The sequence below is a fragment of the Muntiacus reevesi genome, chromosome 9 (genome assembly GCF_963930625.1).
Source record: "Muntiacus reevesi chromosome 9, mMunRee1.1, whole genome shotgun sequence".
In the NCBI taxonomy this organism is placed as follows: Eukaryota; Metazoa; Chordata; class Mammalia; order Artiodactyla; family Cervidae; genus Muntiacus; species Muntiacus reevesi.
This window is the reverse complement of record NC_089257.1, coordinates 56,677,721-56,704,954: the sequence shown is the minus strand read 5'-3', so window position 1 is coordinate 56,704,954 and position 27,234 is coordinate 56,677,721. Positions and strand designations below refer to the sequence as shown.

The 27,234-nt window shown below is 36.0% G+C and overlaps 1 protein-coding gene and 1 non-coding gene across 3 annotated transcripts in view; both read left to right on the top strand.

Annotated features, from left to right (window-relative positions):
• Positions 1-27,234, top strand: part of PIK3C2A (phosphatidylinositol-4-phosphate 3-kinase catalytic subunit type 2 alpha) — a 104,862-nt gene that overhangs the window by 40,058 nt on the left and 37,570 nt on the right. For both annotated transcript variants that reach the window (XM_065943880.1, XM_065943881.1), the window contains exons 3-9: positions 5,541-5,644; positions 11,620-11,777; positions 13,856-13,976; positions 14,603-14,714; positions 15,885-15,964; positions 16,095-16,158; positions 26,425-26,568. In XM_065943880.1, the coding sequence (XP_065799952.1) occupies positions 5,541-5,644; positions 11,620-11,777; positions 13,856-13,976; positions 14,603-14,714; positions 15,885-15,964; positions 16,095-16,158; positions 26,425-26,568 (783 nt within the window). The remainder of the gene's footprint in view (positions 1-5,540; positions 5,645-11,619; positions 11,778-13,855; positions 13,977-14,602; positions 14,715-15,884; positions 15,965-16,094; positions 16,159-26,424; positions 26,569-27,234) is intronic.
• LOC136176177 (U6 spliceosomal RNA) lies at positions 12,418-12,524 on the top strand. Its single transcript, XR_010664544.1, has one exon. It is a non-coding gene; the product is annotated as a U6 spliceosomal RNA (small nuclear RNA).

The window sequence follows — 27,234 nt, the reverse complement described above, 5'->3', positions numbered from 1 at the left end:
CTGTCTTTTCTGGTCCATTAATTGATGTGTCTGTCTTTGTGCTAGTACCATACTGTTTTGATTACTGTAGCTTTGTTGGGTCGTTTGAAAGCAGGGAGCATGATACCTCCAGCTTTGTTCTTTTTTCTCAAAATTGTTTTGATTATTACAGGGTTTTTTGTGTTTCCATACACATTTTAGAAGTGTTTGTTTTAGTTCTGTGAAGAATGCCATTGTTTGTGGGGTTTTTTTTGTTTTTTTCTTTTGCTGCATGGCATATGGGATCTTAGTTCCCTAACCAGGGATTGAATCCATGCTCCCTGCAGTGGTAGTGTGGAGTCTTAACCACAGGAGAAGTCCGACCATTGGTATTTTGGTAAGGATTGTGTTCAATCTATAGATTGCTTTGGGTAATATGGTCATTTTAATGATATTAATTCTTTAGTCCGTGAGCACAGTATATCTTTCCATTTGTGTTTTCTTCACTTTCTTTCATCAGTGTCTTACAGTTTTCCAAATACAGGTCTTATACCTGTATCAGTTAAATTTGTTCCTAGGTATTTTGTTATTTTTGATGCAGTTGTAAATGGAATTGTTTTCTTAATTTCTCATTGTGTTAGTTTTTGTGTATAGAAATACAACAGACTTCTATATATTAATTTTATATCCTGCACAATTCATTTGTATCCTACTTAAATCATTTATTAGTTCCAGTAGTATTTTGGTGACATCTTTAGGAATTTTTCATATCATCTCATCTGCAAACAGTGACAGTTTTACTTCTTCCTTTCCAAATTGGATTCCTTTACTTTTTCTTGTCTGATTGCTGTGGCTAGGACTTCCAGTTACTTGGGTTTTTTTCTTTTTCTTTTTTTTTATATAGTGAGGTCAAGGTTATTCTTAGTATCACTTGTTCACTTCAGATTTATTTGCCTCTTCCTCCTGGTTTGGAGGGAAGAGATAGAGATTCCTTCTCTTTTCCCAAATGTAACGCTTATACCTGTTTTCTTGTTCTTGTCTCCCCAAAGTATTTTTCTACCATTTTTCTTTAAAGAGAAATTTGTACTTACTGTTTTTCCAGTTCCTCACCATCCTCTCTTGTTCCTATCATATTGCAGAAAGTTGTTTCTAGGAGTATGAATACTAATTTTCAATCTAGTGACCATACTTACTGTCCAACCTTGTTGCCTCATTTGCAACACTGTACCATATTCTTTTTCTTGAAACTTCTTCCATTGCCCTGGTTAAATCTACTTACTAGTTTTCTTCCTATAATCTTTGACTTCCTTTACTTGTCTAGCTTCAAAACATTGGTATTCCCCCAAGGTTTTGTTCTTGGCTGTATTTAATATATCTTATTTGTTCTCTTTTAGTCAGTATTTTATTCTTGGGGCTCTGAAATAGATACAGAGTTTGAAAGCTACTAGTCCAGACCACTTGGCAGCCTTTATAATAACATGAGCTAATTTCTTATAATAAATTTCTCTTTCTCCATTCTTATGTGCGTGAAGAGATGTCCCATCTTGAGGCCCAGTAAGTGCAATCGCTTATGTATCCCTCAGCCTCCTAAAGAAACTCTCCTGTTGGTGGAACTTGTACCCAAAATCCTTTGGTTTGCCTTGGTGATTCTGATGGTTGTTGACAGCAATTAGTAGAGAGAAACTTCCTTGTAGAAAATTGCAGAAATTGAATGATTCTCAATTCAATATCTTTAACTCTGGATTAAAAGTTTGTTAATAGAATATTTCTAGATGATGACTAAACATCTATATGGATTTCCAAACCCAAAATATTTACTAGATAACTCAGTATCTTCCCCCACAAACCTTACTTTGTTTCATATATTGGGTAATGACACTAGCAATTTTTCTTACTATCGTTTGCCTCGTTCATTCATAGAAAAACATTTGAGGACAAAATATGTGGGTTATAAATAATGACCATTCTTAGATCTCATCCTTAAAGAACTTGGGTTAGAAGGGGAGACAAGATGTGTGTATATAAGTGGAGTATGAAAGCCTTGAATGCTGCATAAAAGTTTTTGCAAGATCATTGAAGAAAAGAGATAATTTGATGCTTAAGTTGTTTGGAGTTTGAGGAAGGGATTGGGAGCAAGAGTTGAGGGAGTAGGTGTGAAATTGAAAAAAAAAATTTTGATTCCAGAAAGAGTGGAGAAAAACAAAAAAATGATGACGTTGATGTACAGATGAAATCATTGGGAGCCCAGCTGTTTTTTACTTTGTGGACAGAACATTGAGTTAACTTTCCAGATTCTATTACTACCTTAATGTATGACTAGATAATTGATTATTATAATCTGTTTTTGCCACTGTCAATTGAAACTCGTAATGCTTGAAGGAAGGAACTAATACATGAAAGGCACTGTAAAAAATATTTTTTGATTAAAAAAAAGCATCTAGGAATGCCATTAAGGAAATTCAAAATCTGTTAATAGGTGGAACATAAAAAACAGATAAAATAGTTATAGGTCAACAAAAATACAAGTTGTTTTTTTTTTTTAACAGCATTGCTTGTACAAAGGTCTCAATGCTGTCTTTCTTTCATTAAAAAAAAAAATTTATTTCTTTATTTGGCTGTTCTGGGTCTTACATGCGGCACTTGGGATCTCTAGTTGCAGCATATGGGATCTAGCTCCCCGACCAGGCTCCCTGCATTGGGAACATAGAGTCTTAGCCACTGGGAAGTCCCTCTCTCATGTTTTAGAGGTTTCTTTTTTTTTTTTTAGGAGACTTTGTTGTGAGGTGATTAAGCTAGTTTGTCAGGTGATTAAGCTAGGTAGTGATTAAGCTAGGTTGCCTAGGTTGAAATATTAACATATTTTTAGTCCTGTGACCTTGTTGCCTCTTTAACTTCTCTTAATAATCATAAGACTTATTTTATAGAATACATTAATTATGAAAATTACTACTATTTTAGGAAATAATTGAAGGAACTACCTATTGCCTTATAATTTTTCAGTGTTTTATGATCACTATGGCAAATTCACTGATTATATGAAAGTAACTTTTAACTTGTTTTTAGTGGGAACAAAACATTTAATAAATTAAACCAATAGTTGAGTGCCTTCTGAATTGGATATAAAGTTTTACAAAAATATGAAATTCAAATTGAATTTGATTCTTGTATTCAAGGAACTTTCATATTAGGACAAATATAAAACAGGATGTAATAATATGGTATTTGGTTCAGACTAAGTACTTAGAAATGTTAGGAAGGAAGAAATGCTCCATACTAAATTTTCATAGAAGGCAGTGTAGATGAAGTGGCATTCCATTGGGCCTTAAAACCTAATGGATCTTGGACTTGTGCTGTGAGGGAAAGTTCGGAGGAAGCTTTGAAGACAAACAGCAAGGATTCAGAGGCAAGATAGTTCAGTTTGTACTTTATAGGAACAGGATATGATTCAGGTTCACTTGGACATAATATTCATTTGGGAAGTTCTGGGAAATACAACTGGATTAGATTGTGGCAGACTTGGAATGGCAAACCAGAGGCTTTGTTTAGAAATGCATTTTTCTAACCTGCAGAAAATATTTATATATTTGTTCTCTAATCTTGCTTGTTATTGTCATCTCTTACATCTAAGAAGGATAGTATTTTGAATGTTAGAAAGAAAATTAAGTCTCTGTATAACAAGAAAAAGACAATTTTCTTTAAAACAACAAACATTTATTTATTTTTGGCTGTGCTGGGTCTTCGGTGCAGTGTGGACTTTTCTCTAATTGTAGGGAGTGGGGGCTGCCCTCTAGTTGCAGTGCACAGACTTCTCATTGCAGTGGCTTCTCTTGTGGAGCATGGACTCTAGGGTACGCGGACTTCAGTAATTGCAGCTCCTGGGCTCTTGAGCACAGGCTCAATAGTTGTGGTGCGTGGGCTTAGTTGCTCTCAGGCATGTGGGATCTTCCTGGACCAGGGATCAAGGCGGATTCTTTACCACTGAGCCACCAGGGAAGCCCGACATTTTCTAATTCTAATGAAACTTCTGTGTTTAAACCATATTGTTCCTCGGTAATAGAGTATTAGAAGTCTAGAAATATAAAAATCTATTCTTAGAATAGTACGGTCTATTTGCTATAGTACTTTGTTTTGTAACACAAATTAACTTCTGTAACTGGTACCTATGGGATTGATGTCAGTATAATGGGAAAGTAGCATTTGTTTTAAAATCATCTTTCCCAGCATATTAATACTTCAAAGCAGTCAAGAACAAACTCTCTCCTAGTTAAAGGGAAAGCCTTAGTAATTCAAGAAAATGCTAGAAAAACACTGAAAGTTCCACAGAAGTAAAAATGGTGGCTTCAAGAACAGTTCCAATTCCACAGGGTTAAGCATTCTGGTGAAGCAGTGAGTGTAGACAGAGAAGCAGTAAAGACATTCATTTTTTGCATGAAGAAGTCTATATCCTGGATTGTATTTTTAACTTCATTGAAATTCTGCTCTTCAGAATGCATATAACAAATTAGGAAGCAGGAGCTCCAGGATTTAAAGAGGCTTCAAAGAATAGAAGATCACAATTCTAGGTGCAAATTTAAGTAGAGATTTAATTGTTCTAGTATTTTTGTAAGGACTTCTGATTGTTTTAGTTAGGACTTTGATTACACTGATTTTGAGTAGTCTGCCTTTATTTTTATCCATGAACTCTGTTATTTGTAGTAGCAACTTTTCTAGAACTCCAGGCTGGTCACTTCACCATGTATATATCATATTATAGCAGAAAAGGCTCTGCCATGTTTTAAAAGCAGTAAATTAATAAAGGAATTGTTGCCCTGAATTTTCTTATCCAACAAAGCCTTATGTGCTATGGTTATTGAAATCCACCACAACTCTTGAAATTTATACATGGTGTTCTCCTTCACTTAATTTCAAGTTGAGAACGTTCCCATTCTAATTTTAAGGGAAATTTACATTTGAAATTTGTGCTAAATCAAGTATTTTTATGTAGTAAGTCAAAACACCTCTAAATGGACTCTGCTGTTTAACTATGCTTGGGTAGTGAATTTTTGTCCTTAAATGTTTTTGATCAGAAATTTGATCACAGAAATTTTGGTCAGACATAAACTTAACTTTTGAAAGATTGTCAGGATGTTTGTACAAGTTTATTAACATGGAAAATGCCCACTCATTCCTAAAACTCATTCTTTATTAGAGGAGTCCCAGTTCCAAATGGGCTTGTTCTCTTCCTTTTCATAAGACAGAGTGTAGCCCTTTAATTTCATTTAGCTGTTAACTTTCTGAAGTATTCATTTCTGAAAGATTTTGATGGAAGTGTATTTAGCATTACATTCTTACTGACCAATACTAAATACAGCTTATTTCTACTTTTGAACAAGTAAAACCAATGAACTTTAAAAATAAGGCTTAGTTGGCATTGCTTTTATAGGGATAGAAATCCATACTTTAAAATTGTGTTACTGATATGATTTATTTAACCTCCATATTTTTGTACATATTTTCATAAAAGTGTGTTTGTGCTATATTGCTATTTAGCATTTTGGGAATCTTTTATTTTAAAATAAAACCTTTTTTTTTTTTAATTACAGAAAGACCCAAATGGGACCAGTACTTTGCCACCTGAAAGTTCTCTTCTGCAAGAAATTGAAGTACAGAATGAGGAAGTAGCAGCTTTTTGTCAATCCATTACAAAGTAAGACATTTTTCTTTATAAATTAAAGGTTATTCTTATTAAATAATTTTTTAAAATTTAACTTTAAAGCCAGCTTAGTGCTAATGATTATAAAATTTTTAAATATTTTCTCTCTGTCGCTAAAACATCAGGATAGTTAATTGGTACGTTAACACAAACTACCTTGAACCTTAAGTTTCTGAGTATTTAGAAGGAAAAATTAAGGTCAGTCAGTAGACTTCTGATACTGTATTACTGAGGGAAAATATGCCTTAAATATAGAAGTTTTTTTAGAATTAGAAAATACCTTTTTTGTTGTTGTTGTTACAAGGAGATTTAACTTTGCTGTAAATTTTCTAGCATTCAAAATACTGTCCTATTTAGATGTAAAAGATGCTATAACAAGCAAGATTAGAGAAGCAAACATATTTTCTGAAGGTTAGAAAATTGCCTTTCTGAAATGTTCTTTTAACCTGAAATGTGTCCAGTGTTCTTAGTGTATGAAGAAACTGAGGCTTGAAGTTACCTACTGAAGTTCACATTACTCAGCTAGTCCGTAACAGCCAGGTCTCCATCACCTCCGGTTCAGTGTGTTTTCTTTCCATTATATCACTATATTAGTCAGCACTTCTGTCATGAGGGCAAGAAACCCATCTTAAACTAGCATAAATCAAGAACAGTTATGTATTGATTCACAAACCCATATAGTAGAAAGCAGGAGGACGGGGCAGTGCTCAGTGACACCAAGATCCAGGAATTCACACACTGTAGTTGATGCCTCCTCTCTTTGGACTTTTCTTCCTCCCTTTTCTCCCCCTGCCCTTTCACCATGCTTGTTTACTTCTATTACAGATGGGGTTTTGAAGCCACTGATAGTTTAGACTTGATATTCTAATGGTCTTGCTGGCAGAAAGGAAAGAATCCTTTCAGCCAGCACCAGATAGAAAAATCCCACGGAAGGAAAGAGTGGACAGCAAACATTGTAGCCAACAGGGTGGGATCTGTTATCAAAAGAAGGAAAAGTAGATCACTACTGGGAGATTTATTCTTTTTTAAAAAAATTTTTTTGTATTGGAGTATAGCCAGTTAACAAACAATGTTGTGATAGTTTCAAATAAACAGCAAAGGGACTCTGCCATATATATAGATTCTCCCCCAAACTCCCCTTCCATCCAGGTTGCCACATAACATTGAGCAGAGTTCCATTGAACAGTAGGTCCTTGTTGGTTATCCATTTAAAATATAGCACTGTGTACATGTCCATCCCAAAGTCTATCCCTTCCTCTCAACCTTCCCTTCTGGCAACTCTAAGCTTGTTCTCAGTCTATAAGTCTGTTTCTGTTTTGTACCTGAGTTCATTTGTATTGTTTCTTTTTAGATTCCGCATGTAAGGGATGTCATATATTTTTCCTTTAACTTACTTCACTCAGTATGACGCTCTCTAGGTCCATCCATGTTGCTGCAGATGGCGTTATTTCATTCTTATTAATGGCTGAGTAATATTCCATTGTATATATGTACCATATCTTCTTTAGCCATTCCTCTGATGGACATTTAGGTTGCTTCTGAGTGATTTATTTTGAATCCAGTATTTTCCCAGTGTGGTTTAAGCAAAGCAGAGTTTGGAGTTCCTAGATCATTTTTGAGTGTATTCATCATTTTTGTTATAAGGAACTTATTAAACTAGACTTTCTAGACTTATTGGTAATGTTATCTTTCCTGTGTATCACTTTCTAACCAGCATTCTTTTTCTTCAGAATACTTTAAGGGAGAAAGAAGAATATCAGTAGAGTCACTGTTTCTTTCCTGTGCAAAGGTTACTGGATTTTTTTTTTTTTTTTAATTTTTATTTACTTTTTAGCCACACTGGGTCTTCTCACTCTTCTTCTGGGCTTTCTCTAGTTGCCGCAAGCGGGGGCTACTCTCTAGGTGAGGGACGTGGGCTTCTCACTGCGGTGGCTCCTCTGGTTGTGGAGCACAGTCTCTTGAGGGCATGAGCTTAGCTGCCCCTCAGCATGTGGGATCTTCCCGGGCTGGGGATAGAACCCGTGTCCCCTGCATTGACAAGCGGATTCTCAACCAGTGGACTTCCAGGGAAGCCCTTAACTGGATTTTTAAAACTCACATTTTTCAGCAGACATTTAAAATAGACATTCAGGTGACTTAGAATTCAAATTGCATGTATCAGAAATTACCTATGCCTTTATGCCACATATACATACCATTATGTGTGTGCGGTTAAGAATTTGGAAATAATCTTTTAATGGTTTGAAATTAATCTGATAAATGTTCATCCAGTTCCTTTAATTTTCTCTCCACACAAGCCCTATTAGACTGTGTTGAGCGGCTATTGCATTTAAGTTTTGCATGTTGAGAAATTAGGCTTTTTGTGATCTACCTGTTTTTTCTGCATTTGAATCTTATTGTTATTTACATAAACTCTGCCGCTAAGCTAAGATGATCTTTTTTATTTATATGCATATGCACACACACAAACACAAATGGCTTATGAATATTAAAACCTCAGATGAATTAGAGAGAATATTATTTCTGTTAGTTAGAGTGGGATTGTAACAAATATTTCACAGAAGTAAGAGGCAGAGGTGTTTTGAAGCCATGTTCTAGAAAATTTTCTGTTCCCCTCTTGACCTTAGAGATTGGAGTCCAATATCACTTGAAGAAATTAATGGCACTTTCTATTTTTTCCAATATGCAGATTTTAAAAATAAGTATTTATACTCTTAGTTAACTCCTTATTTTTTTTAAATCTCCTAAAATGATTATTTTAATTTAGCTGTGTTATTAGTGTAAGATTGTCATTATAGTATTTGTTTTTAGTTAAGCCTACTGTAATAGAATTTAGTGCCAGTTCTAGGCCATGTTTTTTTGCTCCTGTGAAATTAGGGAGTTGGATTAGTGATCTCAAGGGTAGCTTTCAGTTTAAAGTTCTGTAAAATACTTTGATTCAGGACATTGCATTTTTAAAATTTTTATTTCTTGTTTTCTTGACTTTCACACTCATCATAATTGACAGAGCTTGCTGTATCTACTAGTTACTTAGGTCTCCAGAGAAAGTACTAAGAGGAATATTAGATACCAATGGAAATTTTTGCTGCTTCATTTCTGGTCTTCTAGGACAAGATGAGTACTATACTTTACACTTCTTGTTCTGAATAGCCTTTAGTTTCCTTTCTTCATTTATGTTCTTATCTGATATTTATAATCTAAAAAGTGTCTTGAACCCAAGGAATCAAGGACTTCACCTCTGCATTTAGTTTATTTATTCTAAGTAATGCTGACTCAACTTTCTTATAAAGTAGTATCAATTCAATTGAAAACCCTCCCTTTTATATTTACCTTTTAAAACCTCCATTTTTATGTCTTCTGTCTTTCTGATTTGGCTCTGTCTATATGTAACCTTAACTGGATAGCACATAGTATGAAATAAACCATAAAGGATTTTGGTATTTGCATAGAGATATTTAATTTCCTGAGCTATAGAGCCACATTAAGCAAACAGAGCCGTTGCTTTGGTGATGATAGGGAAATGGACCCTGAATATTCATTGGAAGGACTGATATTAAAGCTCCAATATGTTGACCTTCTGATACAAACAGCTACTTCATTGGAAAAGATCCTGATGCTGGGTAAGATGAGGGCAGGAGGAGAAGAGGGCAGCAGAGGATGAGATGGTTGGATGGCATCACCAACTCAGTGGACTTGAGTTTGAGTAAACTCTAGGAGATTGTGAAGAATAGGAAAGGCTGGTGTGCTGCAGTTCATGGGGTTGCAAAAAGTTGGACACAATTTAGTGACTGAACGAGGGAAATGGATAGTTTAAAGAAAATGAAAATCAGTATTAAAAAATGCTCTTTGTAGATAATTACTTAAGAACATCAAACTACAATGTGTGGTTTAGAGTGTGCATAAAATACTTTATCTAGTCTATTATATATAAAGTGAAAATTTACTCAGCAGTTATCAGTTTACTAATTGATAATTAGTAATCTTTTGTATATTTAAAAGTTCAGTTACAAACAGAACAAAAGAAACCACACCTTGAAGCAGTCTGTTACCATCTTAGTTTTTTCTCAGTTCTTTTTTTTTTTTAAGATTTATTTGTTTATTTGTGGGTCCTCATTGCTGCACTCGGGCTTTCTCTAGTTTCAGGTGGAGGCTACTCTTTGTTGCGGTGCGTGCGTAGACTTCTCATTGCAGTGGCTTCTCTTGTGGAGCACAGGCTCTAGGGTGTGCAGGCTTCAGGCTTCAGTAGTTGGAGCACATGGGCGAGCACAGGCTCAATAGTTGTGGCACGTGAGCTTAGTTGCTCTGAGGCATGTGGGATCTTCCCAGATCAGGGATTAAACCCATGTCTTCTGCATTGTCCGGTGGATTCTTTACCTCTGGGCTACAAGGAAAGCCCTAAGTGCAACTTTTATCACTATAATTTTTGTTCAGTAAATTCTTGTTTTCTGAGTTACCAGGAATTTCTGATTTTTCTTTTATCATCCTTAATGGTTTCTGAAAATTGAAGCCTTCCTTGGATGTAAAGTTTTTTTTGTTTTTTTTTTTTTTTACCATAGTTAGCTATGGATTTGCTGTGAGTATCTTATTTCATATTGTAGGAAATGAGAATACCAAATATGTGAGAAAAAAATAAAAATCTTAGGCTGGATTATATGTAGGTTTTGTCGTGTTGCAAAGGCACGTGTTGCTTGACAACAAGCAAATATTTGAAGATAATGTGTCCACATCTAAAGGTGCATTTCCAATATCAATTTAAGTTTATTACTTTATGTTACCTTTTTTTTCAATTATATTTCTTTTAAATATTGGATCCTTTGTGGCACTTAAGATCACAGTGCAGAAACCAGATTTATTCATTTCACTCATTCATTCATTCAAGGTTTTTATAGCACTGACCATGTACTAAACACTATTCTGAATGTCCTTAAAAACTAAATTTACATAATTCTCACAACAAACCCATGAAGTTAGTATTATCCCCAGTTTATAGAAGAGGGAACTGAAGCAACAAGGTGATTTGTAAGTAAGCTAGTAAGTAGTAAAATCAGGATTTCAAGTTGAGTAGACTGACTCTAGAAGCTGTGCATGAATATTTACACTTGTTGCCTCTTCAGAACCTTTCTTATTGTCAACTCAGACTATTTTATTCTGTTCCAGTCACTTGATTATTTTAATCTCTGCTTGGAAGTGAATAGATAAAACTTAGGCATTCATTCCATTTACAGCCCTATGAAAAGAATATGTGAGGATTGGAACTCGTCCTCTAACTTCCAGAAGAAAGTCAATTAAAGGAAGTCCACAAGTTTAAAGAGGCATCAAATCCTTCTTTGTCTTCGGATAATAGAAGGGCTATCTGGATATGAGCTGTACCCCTGGCTCATATATTTAAACTATTTTGCTACTGTGAATACCAAGAATACATCACAAAGAATTTTTTGCCATTCCCTAAGTTTTATTTCTATTCACTTTGATGGAATAAAGCCCTCATAGCACAGTAGAAACCCATTGCCTATGTTTTTCTATCACACTAAACAACCAAAATCAATATGTAAGAGAAAGGACATCAGAAGAAAAGATTTTTAAAAGACAGCAAATTTTCTATCCTTCTGGCAATTACAGTTTAGGTCTATCACCTATATCATGGTTCATTAAAAATGTATCATTTTGTGAAATTACACTGCTTAACAAAAAATCAGAAGCAGAGAAACTCATTTAATGTTTTGTATCCAGTGTGTGCTAGGTTAATGTTGATAGCATTATCACAGCTATCCTGGAATTACTTAATCTCTTTCCTTGGATTCCTTTCATTTAAAAGGCAGACAGGAGTCCATTCATTGCATTTCTCCTGAGCTGCTCTAGAATTGGACAAAAACACAGAACTGAATGGCTGTAAGCATGCAAAGCCTTATTCAGGGCTCTCAAATGCAGCTTTCAAAAGAGAATTTAATTTCTTCTTTTTTTGTGACTAGATTGAAGACCAACTTTCCATATACCAATCACTGCACAAATCGGGGCTATTTGTTAAGTCCAGTCACAGTGCAAAGAAACATATGTGGAGAAAATGCTAGCGTGAAGGTCTCCATTGAAATTGAAGGATTTCAGCTACCAGTTACCTTTACATGTGATGGTAGGTTTATAGTTCCCTAACCATCTTGTTTTGCTCTGATTAGTAAGAAAATGTTTAATATGTTAATGTTATTCTTTTAATAAAGTGACTCTTTTATCATTAGGTTTTTTTTTTTTTTTAATATATATGTGTGTGTTGTGTGTGCGTGTGGTAAAATACTTAATATGCATTAGTTATCCTTTTCCAGAAATTGGCATTCATATGGATAGTTTTTTGGTATGGATTAGTGAGAAAGTTTACCTTTATAACTACATATTTCTTTGAAAAGTATTGAGTATCTTGGTTAATCAGTGGCTCTTGACCAAAACCTGAAAGCATTAGCTGGAAAGGCTAATTATGTTCTTATTCCTTATATTCTTAAGACTTATTCTTTTTAAACATCCCTTAAATTTTGGTGTAGGGAATCATTAAAGTATTCAGTATGAATTAGTACTAAAATTGAAGGAAATAATGGTCCATAACTTCTTGATTGAAATAAGCATTGATAAGTCTTGAGAGCAAGTGTTTTAATTTGTATCAAAGTTTTACTTGATATATCAAAATTTGATTCATTTAAAAAATATATCAAATGCTTATTGTTTGGCTTTATAAATGTGCACATTTATAATGGACATCTCTGTTAAGAAATGTAACCATATTAGTGCTCGCTTCGGCAGCACATATACTAAAATTGGAACGATACAGAGAAGATTAGCATGGCCCCTGCGCAAGGATGACACGCAAATTCGTGAAGCGTTCCATATTTTTATCAGTTCTAATGAGATGGACGAAACTGGAGCCCATTATACAGAGTGAAGTAAGCCAGAAAGATAAAGAACATTACAGTATACTAACACATATATACGGAATTTAGATAGATGGTAGCGATAACCCTATATGCAAAACAGAAAAAGAGACACAGAAGTACAGAACAGACTTTTGAACTCTGAGGGAGAACGTGAGGGTGGGATGTTTTGAAAGAACAGCATGTATATTATCTATGATAAAACAGACCACCAGCCCAGGTGGGATGCATGAGTCAAGTGCTCGGGCCTGGTGCACTGGGAGGACCCTGAGGAGTCGGGTGGAGAGGGAGGTGGGAGGGGGGATCGGGATGGGGAATACGTGTAACTATATGGCTGATTCATGTTAATGTATGACAAAACCCACTGAAATGTTGTGAAGTGATTGGCCTCCAACTAATAAAATAATATTTTAAAAAAATAAATAAATAAAGATTAAAAAAAAAAAGAAATGTAACCATATTAATGGTAGAAGTGCTTTGTGTGTTTAAATGATAATTGTTATGATACATATAAATGTGTTCAGAAATGTAGCTATTGTATTAGATAGAGGTTTTATCGCCTTTTCTGTCAAGCTGTTGATTTTCATGAATTTTGAATATAGTCACTGTCTTCTAAAATAAGAGCTCTAAGTATAAAAATAGGTTACTTTGTTTGTAATGGTGTGTAATCTTGGTATCCAGCCATAATTACCAAGTATGGTAATTAAATAATACGTCCTACTTGCTATATTTTTATTCTTTATTGGAAAATTTACCAGGCAAATGTCAGCTGTTTAAAATGGTGATTCTTTTTCCTTGTAATTTGGTTTAAATAATTGCTTGCTAGATACTTCTAAATGTTATCCTCTTTGGAGGAGTCTGTAAAACAGAGGTGGTTTCTTAGCTTAGATCTGCCCAGTCTTAATACAATAACCACCAGCCACATGTGGGATTACTTGAAATATGGCTAATATAGATTGAGATGTTCTATAAGTGTAAAATACACACTGGATTTCAAAGACTTAGATTGAAAAGAGAATGTAAGATATCCTATTAGTAAATTTTAAATACCAATTGCTATATATTGAAATGATATTTTAAATATATTAATTTAAATAAAACATGTTATTAAAATTAGCTTCCTCTGTTTCTTTTTACTTTCTTCAATGTGACACTAGAAAATTTTAAATAATATATGTGACCTGCATTATATTTCTCTTATACAGTGCTGTTTTAGACTGTGAGAAATAGTCTGAATAGGTATATACTTAGAGTTAAATGAGTAAAATGAAAATAATGACTAACTCTTTTACAGTGAGTTCTACTGTAGAAATCATTATAATGCAAGCCCTTTGTTGGGTACATGATGACTTGAATCAAGTAGATGTTGGCAGCTATGTTCTGAAAGTTTGTGGTCAAGAGGAAGTGCTACAGAAGTAAGTGTTTTCATTTAATTACTGAGCAACATTTTTGGAAATTTCATTTTAGTGGGTTAGATTAAAAAAATTTCAAGTTAAATTTATAGTCTAAAGCCACATTGGGTTCCAGTGAATTGATTTATTGGGTCAATTAACTTATATTAAGATATGCGTTATCTGACATGATGTTGCCCTTAAGAAGCTGATAGTCTTAGATGGGAAGAATGGTGGGTAATTGGTTGACAGATGAATTTAATTTTTTTTCTTTCTGCAGAGAGGCAATAGTTACTTCATTATGAACTCCATTTTCCTTTTGTGGCATGTAGTATTTATTTAGCTGCAATGTTTCGCTGTGATTTCCTTTTAGCTGCCTGAAAATATCATTATATGAATCTTTTTTTGAACCTACCAGAAATTCTCTGTCCCTGTTTTTTTCCCTTCTTTGTCTTCATCTTCTTTCTTCTTTGCTTTAACTCTTCTCATGTAGAATTATTCCTCTATTTAAATGCTCATATTTGGTTTAAAAATCTTTATTTTGTCATCCTCTTCAATTTCTGATGCATAGACAATTTATATTTACTCTCTGTCTATTATTTCTAATTTGAGGAGAATAATGTTGATGAATAACTAATATATTTTAACAGTAATCATTGTCTTGGAAGTCATGAACATATTCAAAACTGTCGAAAATGGGACGCGGAGATTAAACTACAACTTTTGACCTTCAGCGCAATGTGTCAAAATCTGGCCCGAACAGTAAGTGTGTACCCTATACTGAATTGCATTTGGTTGAATCTGAATAACTTTGTTAATCAGCCAGTTTGCAATTTGTACCTTCTTTAAGAGGTTTGGGTTTGATTGCGAGTGAGGAACTCTCTATCCCCTATGGAAGTCTTTATAGCAGATGGGGGAACTTTGAATCATGGAGGTTTAGGTAGCATAATACTCAGAGATGGAGGCATGTGTAAAAATCAAACTGAAAGAATTTGACTTGTAATAGTTTTACACAACTTACACAATGAAAACATCAGCATCAGTCAAGGAGAACTGAAGAAGAAAGATTTTGAATGCTAAATATGGTTTGGGGGAGAAAAAGATACATATTGATATTGACATTTGTACCAAACTGAGGAAAATACATTATTTTTCACCACATGAAAACTAATTCTCTGTTCTAAAAGTATAGTACTTTATTTTGAGGTTAAAGCAAAATAGAATATAAGAATTTAGGCCATTTTATTTCTTGATGAATTTTAATATGTAAAGAGAGATAATCTTTCTTCATTTGGTAGAATTTGGGAAAGAAAAATATCTGTCATTTCTGCTTTCTTTTCTTTATTTTCCTCGGTTTTGCTCCTATTTAGGTAGAGTTTATTTCATTTGGTTGAAAACTGTTTCACAAAATTCAGTGCATTTTATCATATCATTAGTAACTACTCTTTTCAGTTTCCTAAGGAGCGATGTTCTTGAGTTTGCCTAGTAAGGGTTATGATTAAAAACACCAGAACCTCACTTCCTGAGGGTGAGGTAGAAGGAAATTTGATTATCATTAGAAGATATAATGCAGAAATTCAGATGATCTCTTCTCATCTGGTTCCTACCTCACCTTCATTTGGCTGTCAGCCATCTTTAAAAGTGTATTTAGCTCTCCATTCTCTCTCTATAGAACAGAAGTGGTTTTCCTTTGAAAAATATTTACATATCAGAAACTAAACTTCAAAGTATTTATGTTTTTTCCATTTAAAAAACAGGTTTTTTAGAAGACGGTCACTTTTCTGAGTCAATTATAAATATTTAAATCCTCAGTTCTGAAAAATCACTTTCTTTTCAAGAGTTTATCATATGCTTAACCTTGTTTAACTTGGCAATAGAAAGACTAATGGATTTCATTATTTGATAAATGTTTGTCTGTGTGTGTTTATTTAGGCGGAAGATGATGAAACACCTGTGGATTTAAACAAACACCTGCATCAAATAGAAAAACCTTATAAAGAAGTCATGACGAGGTGTGGCATCTAAAACATTAATTTCAGATTTTCACACTTTACTTTTGGATGTGAATGCATTTATTTTGGTAAATAAAAGTCATTCTTGTATATAGTATCTTTCAGCCACAGTAACTGTTCTTCATTTTAGACATCCTGTTGAAGAACTTTTAGATTTGTATCACAATCAAGTGGAGCTGGCTCTTCAAATTGAAGTAAGTTCTAATTCATATTTTGGCATGATGGTTTAAAGATTCTTTTCTCTGTATTCTCTTAAATATTTTGTTGAAATTGGATTAAATATTTTAGAAGGACTATTTAAACTATATTCTTGATGTTGCTATTTGAGAACTTGTTTTCTGATTCAACATATTAATAGAAATTTAGTGCTTGGGTTACTTCAGCTTTATTACTGAGAGGAACCTTCAGTTCAATTCAAAAAGCATTTATTGAATGCTTGCTAGATGCTGGGATTATGAAAATGAATGACCTGAGGAACTACCAGGAACTATCAGGAATGACCTACCAGGAACTAAACAGAGACTTAAATAGAATTTCAATATAGTAAATGTAGAATAGGAGCATGCGTTGAGGTTTTTTGAGAGATCAAACAAGGGCACTTCTCCAGTCATCTTGAGAGTTCAAGGAAGAGGCCTCTAAGAAGGGATGTTGCCAAGACTTAAATGGTATGAGTTGGCTAGAAGATAGTTGGAAAGGGTGTGTGAACAAAAGTATGTAGGTATGATACATATGGGGAGCATAAGCACATACCTGATATGGAGTGTGACGTGAAGATTGAAAGATGACATTGGAGATAGGCCAAGATAAATTACCACCTATAATCCATATTATGTTTTACTTTATCTTCCAGATTAGGGGGCCGTGTACAGTCCACTTCCAATTCTTGTAAATAAAAATTTGGCGGGGGCACAGCCACATCCATTTGTTTATATGTTTCTGTGACTGCATCTGTGCTCTAATACTAAAGATGAGTAGTTGGGACAGAGACCATATGCCCTGCAAAGCCTAAACAAGTTACTATTTTCATTTTATAGGAAATGTTTGCTGGTCCCTTCTGTAATCATTTAAGGTGTTATTTAAGGTGTTTTAAGCTGAAGGTAGGAAGTGGAGTGGGGTAGAGTGGTTGACTTGTTTAATCTTGAACTTTGAAGTCCCTCTGCCTAAACGAAGTTAAATTTAGGGTTGCCAGGATTGGTCTCAGGGAGACTACTTAGGCAAGACTTTTTATAGTGGTCTAGGTAAAAGACAGGCTTCCCTGGTGTCTCAGTGGTAAAGAGTCCACCTGCCAATTCAGGAGATGTAGATTCAGTCCCTGAGTCAGGAAGATCCCCTGGAGAAGGAAATGGCAACCCACTCCAGTATTCTTGCTTGAGACTTCCTATGGCCAGAGGAGCCTGGTGGGCTATAGTCCATGGGGTCACAAAGGAGTTGGACACGACTTAGCGACTAAACAACAACAGCAGATAATATATAATGAGTATGATGACAGTAAAGAGGAGGGACTGATTAATGATATTTAGGAGATAAAATTGGCTAGATTTTGATAGATAATGAGGTATAAGTGAAGAATAGTGTAGGATGACTTCCAGATTTCTAGCTACTAGTATATATTTTTGATCAGTATATAATTACATCAATTTATTTAATAGATATTTACTGAATTCTCTCTCAAGTCACTGTTGTAGGTGTTGAGCATAAAACAGTGGACAAAAGAAACTGTAATCCTTGCCCTTTAGAGAATTTGCATTCTAGTTAGAGGAAACAGAAGTTTAATAAACTGGCAAGGTATATATCAGGTGGTAAGTGCTATTAGAGAAAAATAAAGGGGAGGATAATGTTGCAATTTCAAATAAGATAATCAGAGAAGGGCTCAGTGAGAAAATGAATTTGAGTAAATTACTGGAGAAGAGAGGAAGAAGCTACTTGATTATCTGGTGAAGGGGTATGCCTGGTATATAGAAGGTCTCCCAGGCTAGACTAGAATGAGGAGAGGGGCAAGAGTAAAAACAAATCAATGAGGAGAGAGAATGATGGCTTAGACCAGAGTGATAGTAAAAGTGATGAAAAGTTAATGCTAGGAAGATTTACCAATAGATTGGATGTGGAACATGAGAGAGGGAGAGATGCATAACTTCAGTATTTTCTACCTGAGCAGGTTGGAAGCTTGGGGTTGCCTTTAGTGAGAGGTAGAAAACAGAGAGCAGGTTTATGGGGAAGATCTGAACTCAGTTTGGACACTGCGTTTGAGATGACTGTTATTCATCCAAATAGTGATATTGAGTAGATAGATAGATATGGATCTGGAATTTAATGTAGGAGATCCAGGCTGGTGATAATAAACTGGGGAATCATCAGACTATAAATATTTTGCAGTCCTAAAACTGGATGAGATCACCAAGAAAACCATTGCAGTTAGAGCACAAAAAGTTTAATGACAGAGCCATCGGTGTATCTTCCATCTTAGAAGAAAACAGTTCAGTTCAGTTGCTCAGTTGTGTCCGACTCTTTGCGACCCCATGAATCGCAGCATGCCAGGCTTCCCTGTCCATCACCAACTCCTGGAGTCTACCCAAACTCATGTCCATGGAGTTGGTGATGCCATCCAGCCATCTCATCCTCTGTCGTCCCCTTCTCCTCCTGCCCCCAAACCTTCCCAGCATTAGGGTCTTTTCCAATGAGTCAGCTCTTCGCATGAGGTGGCCAAAGTATTAGAGTTTCAGCTTCAATATCAGTCCTTCCAGTGAACACCTAGAACTGATCTCGTTTAGGATGGACTGGTTGGATCTCCTTGCAGTCCAAGGGACTCTCAAGAGTCTTCTCCAACACTACAGTTCAAAAGCATCAATTCTTCAGAGCTCAGCTTTCTTCACAGTCCAACTCTCACATCCATGCTTGACCACTGCAAAAACCATAGCCTTGACTAGACGGACCTTTGTTGGCAAAGTAATGTCTCTGCTTTTAAATATGCTGTCTAGGTTGGTCATAACTTTCCTTCCAAGGAGTAAGCATCTTTTAATTTCATGGCTGCAATCACCATCTGCAGTGATTTTGGAGCCCCCCAAAATAAAGTCTGACACTGTTTCCACTGTTTCCCCTTCTATTCCCCATGAAGTGATGGGACCAGATGCCATGATCTTAGTTTTCTGAATGTTGAGCTTTAAGTCAACTTTTTCACTCTCCTCCTTCACTTTCATCAAGAGGCTGTTTAGTTCCTCTTCACTTTCTGCCATAAGGGTGGTCTGCATATCTGAGGTTATTGATATTTCTCCTAGCAGTCTTGATTCCAGCTTGTGCTTCTTGCAGCCCAGCGTTTCTCATGATGTACTCTGAATGTAAGTTAAATAAGCAGGGTGACAATATACAGCCTTGACGTACTCCTTTTCCTATTTGGAACCAGTCTGTTGTTCCATGTCCAGTTGTAACTGTTGCTTCCTGACTTGCATACAGGTTTCTCAAGAGACAGGTCAGATGGTCTGGTATTCTCATCTCTTTTAAGAATTTGCCAGTTTATTGTGATCCACACAGTCAAAGGCTTTGGCATAGTTAATAAAGCAGAAATAGATGGTTTTCTGGAACTCTCTTGGTTTTTAGATGATCCAGCAGATGTTTGATCAATTTGATCTCTTGTTCCTCTGCCTTTCTAAAACCAACTTGAACATCTGGAAGTTCACAGTTCACGTATTGCTGAAGCCTGGCTTGGAGAATTTTGAGCATTACAAATAGCGTGTGAGATGAGTGCAGTTGTGCAGTAGTTCAAGCATTCTTTGGCATCTCCTTTCTTTGGGATTGGAATGTAAACTGACCTTTTTTCCAGTCTGTGGCCACTGCTGAGTTTTCCAAATTTGCTGGCATATTGAGTGCAGCACTTTCACAGCATCATCTTTCAGGATTTGAAATAGCTCAACTGGAATTCCATCACCTCCACTAGCTTTGTTCGTAGTGATGCTCTCTAAGGCCTGCTTGACTTCACATTCCAGGATGTCTGGCTCTAGGTGAGTGATCACACCATCATGATTATCTGGGTCGTGAAGATCTTTTTTTGTACAGTTCTTCTGTGTATTCTTGCCACCTCTTCTTAATATCTTCTGCTTCTGTTAGGTCCATACTATTTCTGTCCTTTATTGAGCCCATCTTTGCATGAAATGTTCCCTTGGTATCTCTAATTTTCTTGAAGAGATCTCTAGTCTTTCCCATTCTGTTGTTTTCTTCTACTTCTTTGCACTGATAGCTGAGGAAGGCTTTTTTATCTCTCCTTGCTGTTCTTTGGAACTCTGCATTCAAATGGGAATATCTTTCCTTTTCTCTTTTGCTTTTTGCTTCTCTTCTTTTTACAGCTGTTTATAAGGCCTCCTCAGACAGCCATTTTGCTCTTTTGCATTTCTTTTCCATGGGGATGATCTTAATCCCTGTCTCCTGTACAGTGTCACTAACCTCTGTCCATAGTTCATCAGGCACTCTATCAGATCTAGTCCCTTGAATCTATTCTTATTTCCACTGTATAATCATAAGGGATTTGATTTAGGTCATACCTGAATGGTCTAGTGATTTTCCCTACTTTCTTCAATTTAAGTCTGAAGAAAACAAGAAGAAAATAGAAGAAAACCAGAAGTCCAAATTCCTCTGTAGCAGCCACCCAACTTAGCAAACTTCTTGAAAGTTAATCTGTTTTTTCTCTTTACACTTCCTCTCTTCTCATTTTCTTGTGTACCCACTCCAGTCAAGCTTTCATTCTCAACAGTTCTCTGAAACTGCACTTAAGATCATCAAGGACTTCAAGGGTCACGGTTCCAGTAATAAGTTCTTAGTCTCTTTTTCTCTACTTTGCTATAGTATTAGAGTTGATTGTTTCTTCCTTCTTAAAATACTCATATGGCTTCTGGGATATCACATTCTTGGTTGTCCTACTTCCAGTGTCTGCTGTGTTTTCACTCATACTTGTGACTTTGGAGCTCCGTGTGATCTCCTTATCTTCTTGACCTCTAAACATTAGAATGTCTGGGATGCTCAGTTCTAGGACCTCTTTTCTTCTCTCTGTATTCCCACTGTAGGTGATCTTTTTTCATCTCATCTCTAAATACCCTAGGGACTTCCCTAGTGACTCAGAATCCACCTAGAATGCAGGAGACCTGGGTTTGATCCCTGGTTGAGAAGATCTCTTGGAGGAAGGACTGACTACCCTCTCCAGTATTCTTGACTGGAGAATCCCATGGACAGAGGAGCCTGGCAGGCTACAGTCCATGGGGTCAGAAAGAGTCAGACATGACTGAGCAACTAACACTTAAATACCCTACCTATGTTGATCATCACTTCAGATTCAGATGTCTGATACTTAACTTTTTATATAAATGTCTAACATCTCAAATTTAAGATGTATGAAACCGTGTTTTTATGCTATCCTTCATATCTATTCGTCCGTCTTCCCCTTCTTAATAAAATGGCAACTCTGTCCTTCCATTTGCTCAGGTCAAAACTTTGGAGTCATTTTTGATTTCTCAAGAAAAAGATATTTCATATCTCACATGCAGTTCCATTTCTGTCAACTTTACCTCAGAAATACATTCAGAATGTGACAACTCTCCACTACCAGAGCTATAGTCCTAGTCAACTACAAGAGTTAACAGCAGTTGCCTACTGGTCGTCCAGCTTCTACCTGTCCTTCTATAGCCTGTCTTCAATAGGCAATCAAAATTATATTTTAAAAACAAATCACTAAATGCAGTGTGGTATCCTGGATTGTATCATGGAAGAGGAAAAATACATTTGGAAACACTGGTAAAATCTGAATAAAGTCTGCAATTTAGGTAATAATAATGTAGTAAGTGTTAATGTCTTAGTTTTGACAAATTTAACATGGTTATATAAGAAGTTACTTAACCAGTTTCCTTTAATGTTGAATGAGAACTCTACTATTCTTGTAAATCTAAAATTGTTCCAAAATAAAAAAACTATTTTTAAAAATGAATATAAGCACAGAAAGCAAATGTAGAATGAGAGAAAATCAAAGCCAAAAAATGGTTGTTTGAAAAGATTAATCAACTTTATAAACCCTTAAGAATATTAAATCATGCCACTGTTCTGCTTAATATCCTGTATGCCATCTCAGTGAAATTTGAGTCCTTAATTATGACTTCAAAGCCCTACAGATTCTGACCTCTCTGATGGCTTCCTACCGCTTTCTTTAAGTGGGTGTATGTGTGTGTGTGTGTTTCTTTTTTAAACTGAGGTGGGGTTGCCATTTCCTCCTCCAGGGAACCTTCCCAATCCAGGGATCAAACCTGTGTCACCTAGAATACCCTAAATAGTGTTTTTTTTTAAAAATATATTTTATTTATTTGGCTGCACCAGATCTTAGCTGCAGCATATTGCATGTTTTTTAATTGAGGCAGGCAGGATCTAGTTCCCTTGCAGGAAATGACCCTAGACCCCCTGCATCCCTGCGTTGGAGTGTGATGTCTTAGCTGCTGGACCACCAGAAAAGTCCCTTTTCTTCCTTTGTTCTAGTTGACATGCAGGTATGCTTCCCAACTGGGACCCTTGTACTTGTTCCTTCTTTTAATGCTCTTTCTCCAGATGCTTGGGTAACTTACTCTTTCAGTTCCTTAGGGTCTGTGCTCTAATGTCTAATCAGAGAGCTCTTCACTGACCCTCTAATTGGAAATAGCAACTCTCTATCATATCTATTCCCCATATTTTGTATAGTTTTATTGAGATACAATTTATGGATCATAAAATGTATCCATTTAATGTGTACAATTCAATGATTATTTTAGCAAATGAATAGAGTTGTATAATTGTCATTACAGTGGAGTTTTAGAACATAAGTTTCCATCTACTACTTTCCACTCATTCTCCCATTCCAATCCTCAGCCCCAGACAACTACTAATCTGGTTCCTATCTCAATAGGTTTGCCTTTAATGGAAATTTCCTGTAAATGGAATCATACCCTGTGTAATCCTTTATATCTGATTTCTTTTACATATCATAGTGTCTTTTTAAAATTGGAGGATAATTGCTTTATAATGTTGTGTTAGTTTCTGCTGTACAACAGTGTGAATCATCTGAAAGTATACATATACCCTCTTCCTCACGCGCCTCCTTCCCCCTCCATCCTGCCCACCTAGGTCATCACGGAGCACCAAGCCCAACTTCCTGCGTTGAATACAGGAACTTCCCACCAGCTAACTGTGTTATACATGTCACACTGTCTTAAGCTTTGTTCGCGTCGTGTGTACCCATTGTTTTGTTTTATTTCTGAATCCTTCTGTTGTTGGGCTATACCATGTTTTATTTATCTAGTCACCCAGTAACTGACATTTTTAACTGTTTGTACTTTTTGCTTTTATTTTTTAAAACTGTTTATTTAATTTTTGGTTGCTTTGCTTGGGCTTTCTCTAGTTGTGGTGAGTGGGGGCTACTCTCTAGTTCGGGTGCTTGGGCTTCTCATTGCAGCGGCTTCTCTTGTTTTGTGGTACAGGATCTAGGCACAGGGGCTTCAGTAGCTGTGGCATACTGGCTTAGTTGCTCTGCGACATATGGAATCTTCCCGGACCAGGCAGATGAACTCACGTACCCTGCATTGGAAGGCAGATTCTTATCCACTGTACTACCCGGGAAGTTCCTATTTGCAGTTTTTGATTATTGTGAATAATGCTGCTATAAAAATTCATGTGTAAGTCTGTGTAGATGTATGTCTTAATTTTTCTTTAGGCAGGTTTATGGGAGAGATCAGGAAGTTGCAAAAGTTTTGATTCTTCCTGGTCTTAGTTTTCTAGGGATAAGACGTTAATTTATTTCACTAAAATGAAGTTAGATGTTTTGAGGTAAGGAGTAATGGTTTAGCTTCATACTCTAAGGAAAATAGGAAATAGAGCTGACCAAGGGCTTGTAAAAGGAATGTTAAGTGGCATGCAGATGCCTGCTGAAATCATAATTGGATCCTTAGGATTGTGAGCTATTCTGTAGATGTACATGCTGCCTGGTAGAAGAAGTAGAGAAGTCTCTGAGCTCAGAGAATAGATTTAGTGAGAATGAGAGTGTGTGGGCTGGAAGCAAAGGAGACTGTGATCAGAATATGATATTGTTGTTAAGATTCTGATAGGGCACACAGTTTGGGGGTTGAAAATGTGAATTTGCCACATGAACAGTTAACTGAGGCTTCTTTTAGGGTATAGGATAGAAAGTCAGATAAATGTCCAGAGCATAAATAAGGCAGATAGTAGAGGAAATAACCACATGCCAGTAGCAAGGCAGATCAGTCAGTCAGGGGCCAAGACAGGCAACAGAAACTATGGTAGATTTTTGAACAGGGAAACTTAAAGAATTGTTAATTAGTAAAAGATACTTAATTATTATAAGGGATAAAAGAGGGCTAAAACAGGAGTTGCATATTAATGCCAAATCTGGGCAGTAACTTTATAAATAAAGTGTTATTAGAACACAGCCATGCTCATTAATTTATATATTAGAAAGTGAAAGTGAAGTCGCTCAGTTGTGTCCGACTCCTTGCAACCCCATGGACTGTAGCCTACCAGGCTCCTCAGTCCATGGGATTTTCCAGGCAAGAATACTGGAGTGAGTTGCCATTTCCTTCTCAAGGAGATCTGCCCGACCCAGGGATTGAACCCAGGTCTCCCATATTGTAGGCAGATGCTTTACCGTCTGAACCACCAGGGCCTCAATTTATATATTAGCTATGTCTATTTACATGTAGAGTTGAATTGTGACAGACTATTTGGCCTACAAAACCTAAAACATTTGCTCTCAGATCTTGAAACAGTGCCGGCCTTCCTCTAAGAGGTCCAGAAGTAACAGGTGCTAGGTGCAAAGAAGCAGTCATCAAGTACAGGGTGAGGAACAGTGGATAGTGAAGGAACTTTGAGGATTTATGATAGAGCCTCTTCCCCAATCCCAGGCTGAAATTCAGCCTCTTTGAAGTGGGTATGGCTGTGTTGCCTGTGGCAAAGAAACTTGTTAGTGCTGTCACATGGGAAGAGTGTGGCCTGAGGGTGCAGCTGGAGCTGATCTTTGAGGACCACTGGGCTTCCTTACTGAATTTTAAAACAGAGGACTGGAACCGTGATGAATATATCTTCCTGCTGCTCTTGCCTTTGACTGTCCTTTCACTGCTCTCTAGTCACAGCACCTAACATTGTGTTTGCTGGCAAGGAGGATTGTTTATAAGGTCTAGTTGTAGAATTACAAAGTAGAGCAAAGGGTGGATTTGGAATTGGCGCACAATAAATTGATAACTGCCACATAAAAATGATGGAGAATAATATAGGAGAATGACATGAGCCTCAGAGGTTTTTGCATGAAAGTGGAAGAATAAAAGAAAGCAGAAACACGAGTAAGCAAAAATGGGAGCCTTCAGGATCTGAGGACTGCAAGGTAATTAGGTGTTTGAGAAAATAAGGTGGTTTCATTTAAGCATGTACACAAAGAGAGCATTTGGTGTAGCCAAACCTCAGAGGTGGAAAATTTTAAATTTTTAAGGGATTGTACAGTACTGAGTTTCAGTCCTTTCTAGCAGTACTTGGCATTTAAGTTTGGCATAAATATTTTATGAATTAATTCATTATATAAAAATGTTTCTTAATGAGATGTACTTTAAAACAATGATGGGGTAGTGGAGAAGGATTTTTAAATCATCCTCATCAGATAAATTATTTTATAATGTATTTGTACATGTATAATAGTACATTTGATTCACGGTAAAATGGACTGGTTGAATAGTAAGGAAGGATTGTGCTCACAAGTGTTTTCTCAGATAAAACTTAGAAAGTGAATGTTGTATAGATATAAATGTTGCTGAAAAGTTGACTCACTTTTAGTAACTGTTGCCCAGTGTTATTAATTTGTGACCAATCTCTTTAGAGATAAAATGAGATGAACTCCAATCTCATTAGAGATTGGTCTCAAATTAATTGGTCTCTGTGTGTGGGGTTTTTTTTTTTTTTGGTCCCTGGTTTTTGATACCAAAATTTTTCTGGAGAGCGAGAAGTGTTTTTAGTGGGGAAATTATTCCCAAATGAAACTTAAAATGATGACTGAATTTTTTTAATGATTTCAGAACTTGTTAGTAATTTATTGCTTTCACTTCTGATTCTAATAAGAAATTAAAAGGGATTTGCATGTGAATAATTGTATCAGGCAAAATGAAAATTAACCAGGCCTGCTTTTTCCTGCTTCAAAGTAAAGTATGTAATTGGTACTTGCCCGACAGTTCAGTGGTTAAGAGTGCTTCCACTGCAGGGGTGTGGGATCTCTGGTTGGGGGCAGGGGGTGAAAACAAAGTAAATTATGTAATTGAAAAGCTATCTTGTTTCTTTTCTTTTTCATCATAAAAGATAAAGGATGTCTATTCTTAGGCACATCTAAAATGTTTGCTTTTTCCCTCATCCCTGAAATTGATCCTTAAAATTCCACATACTTATGTTTATTTTACTTTTTATTTTTAAAGAATCAGCACAGAGCGGTAGATCAAGTAATTAAAGCTGTAAGAAAAATCTGTGGTGCTTTAGATGGTGTGGAGACTCTTGCCATTACAGAATCGGTAAAGAAGCTGAAGAGAGCAGTAAATCTTCCAAGGAGTAGAAGTGCTGAAGTGAGTATTTTTTAGTAGTTAGCACTTTATCACATGCAAATATGTATATAAGTGAGCATCTGTCATTTAAACTGGGAGATTTTTACTTCTGCTAGAAAAAATATTACCATTTTAACTCTAGTTTTTACTTTTGAGCTGATTTGGTCACTTATTTGGTAAGGTGAGGGTATTTCCAAGAGGAGATGGACTGCCTTGAAGAACTTTGTGAGAGTTGACACTGAATAAATGGATATCCAGCTGAACTTTTTGTGTATAGAGGAGAAACTCTGGCAAAAATGAGTTGGTCAAAGATTTTAAGGTAATACTGCCCGTGAAGGAGCTAGATATTAATAGCTAACATTTCTCCCTCTGGATGAAAATGTCCATGGTTGTCAATGGGGAAGTTCTGCTTTGGAGTAAACTCCTTCCTATTAGAAAGACCCAGAAGTCTCAGTAATAGTGATTTAAATTGCCTCAGAAGCAACCAGATTAGGAGCCCTCACTTGATATCATACTGTTGGATTTAGTAAAAGTCCTCCCTGTGGTGTTTTCCACGGGGATTTAATTAACTGTTCAGAGGGATGTTCATAGCTCTGATTGGAAGGATGAAAGAAGGATCACAAGACATGATAAATTTAAAGAAAGGAAAAGTTATGTTGATGGTATGTTCTTCAACAAATGTCTGGG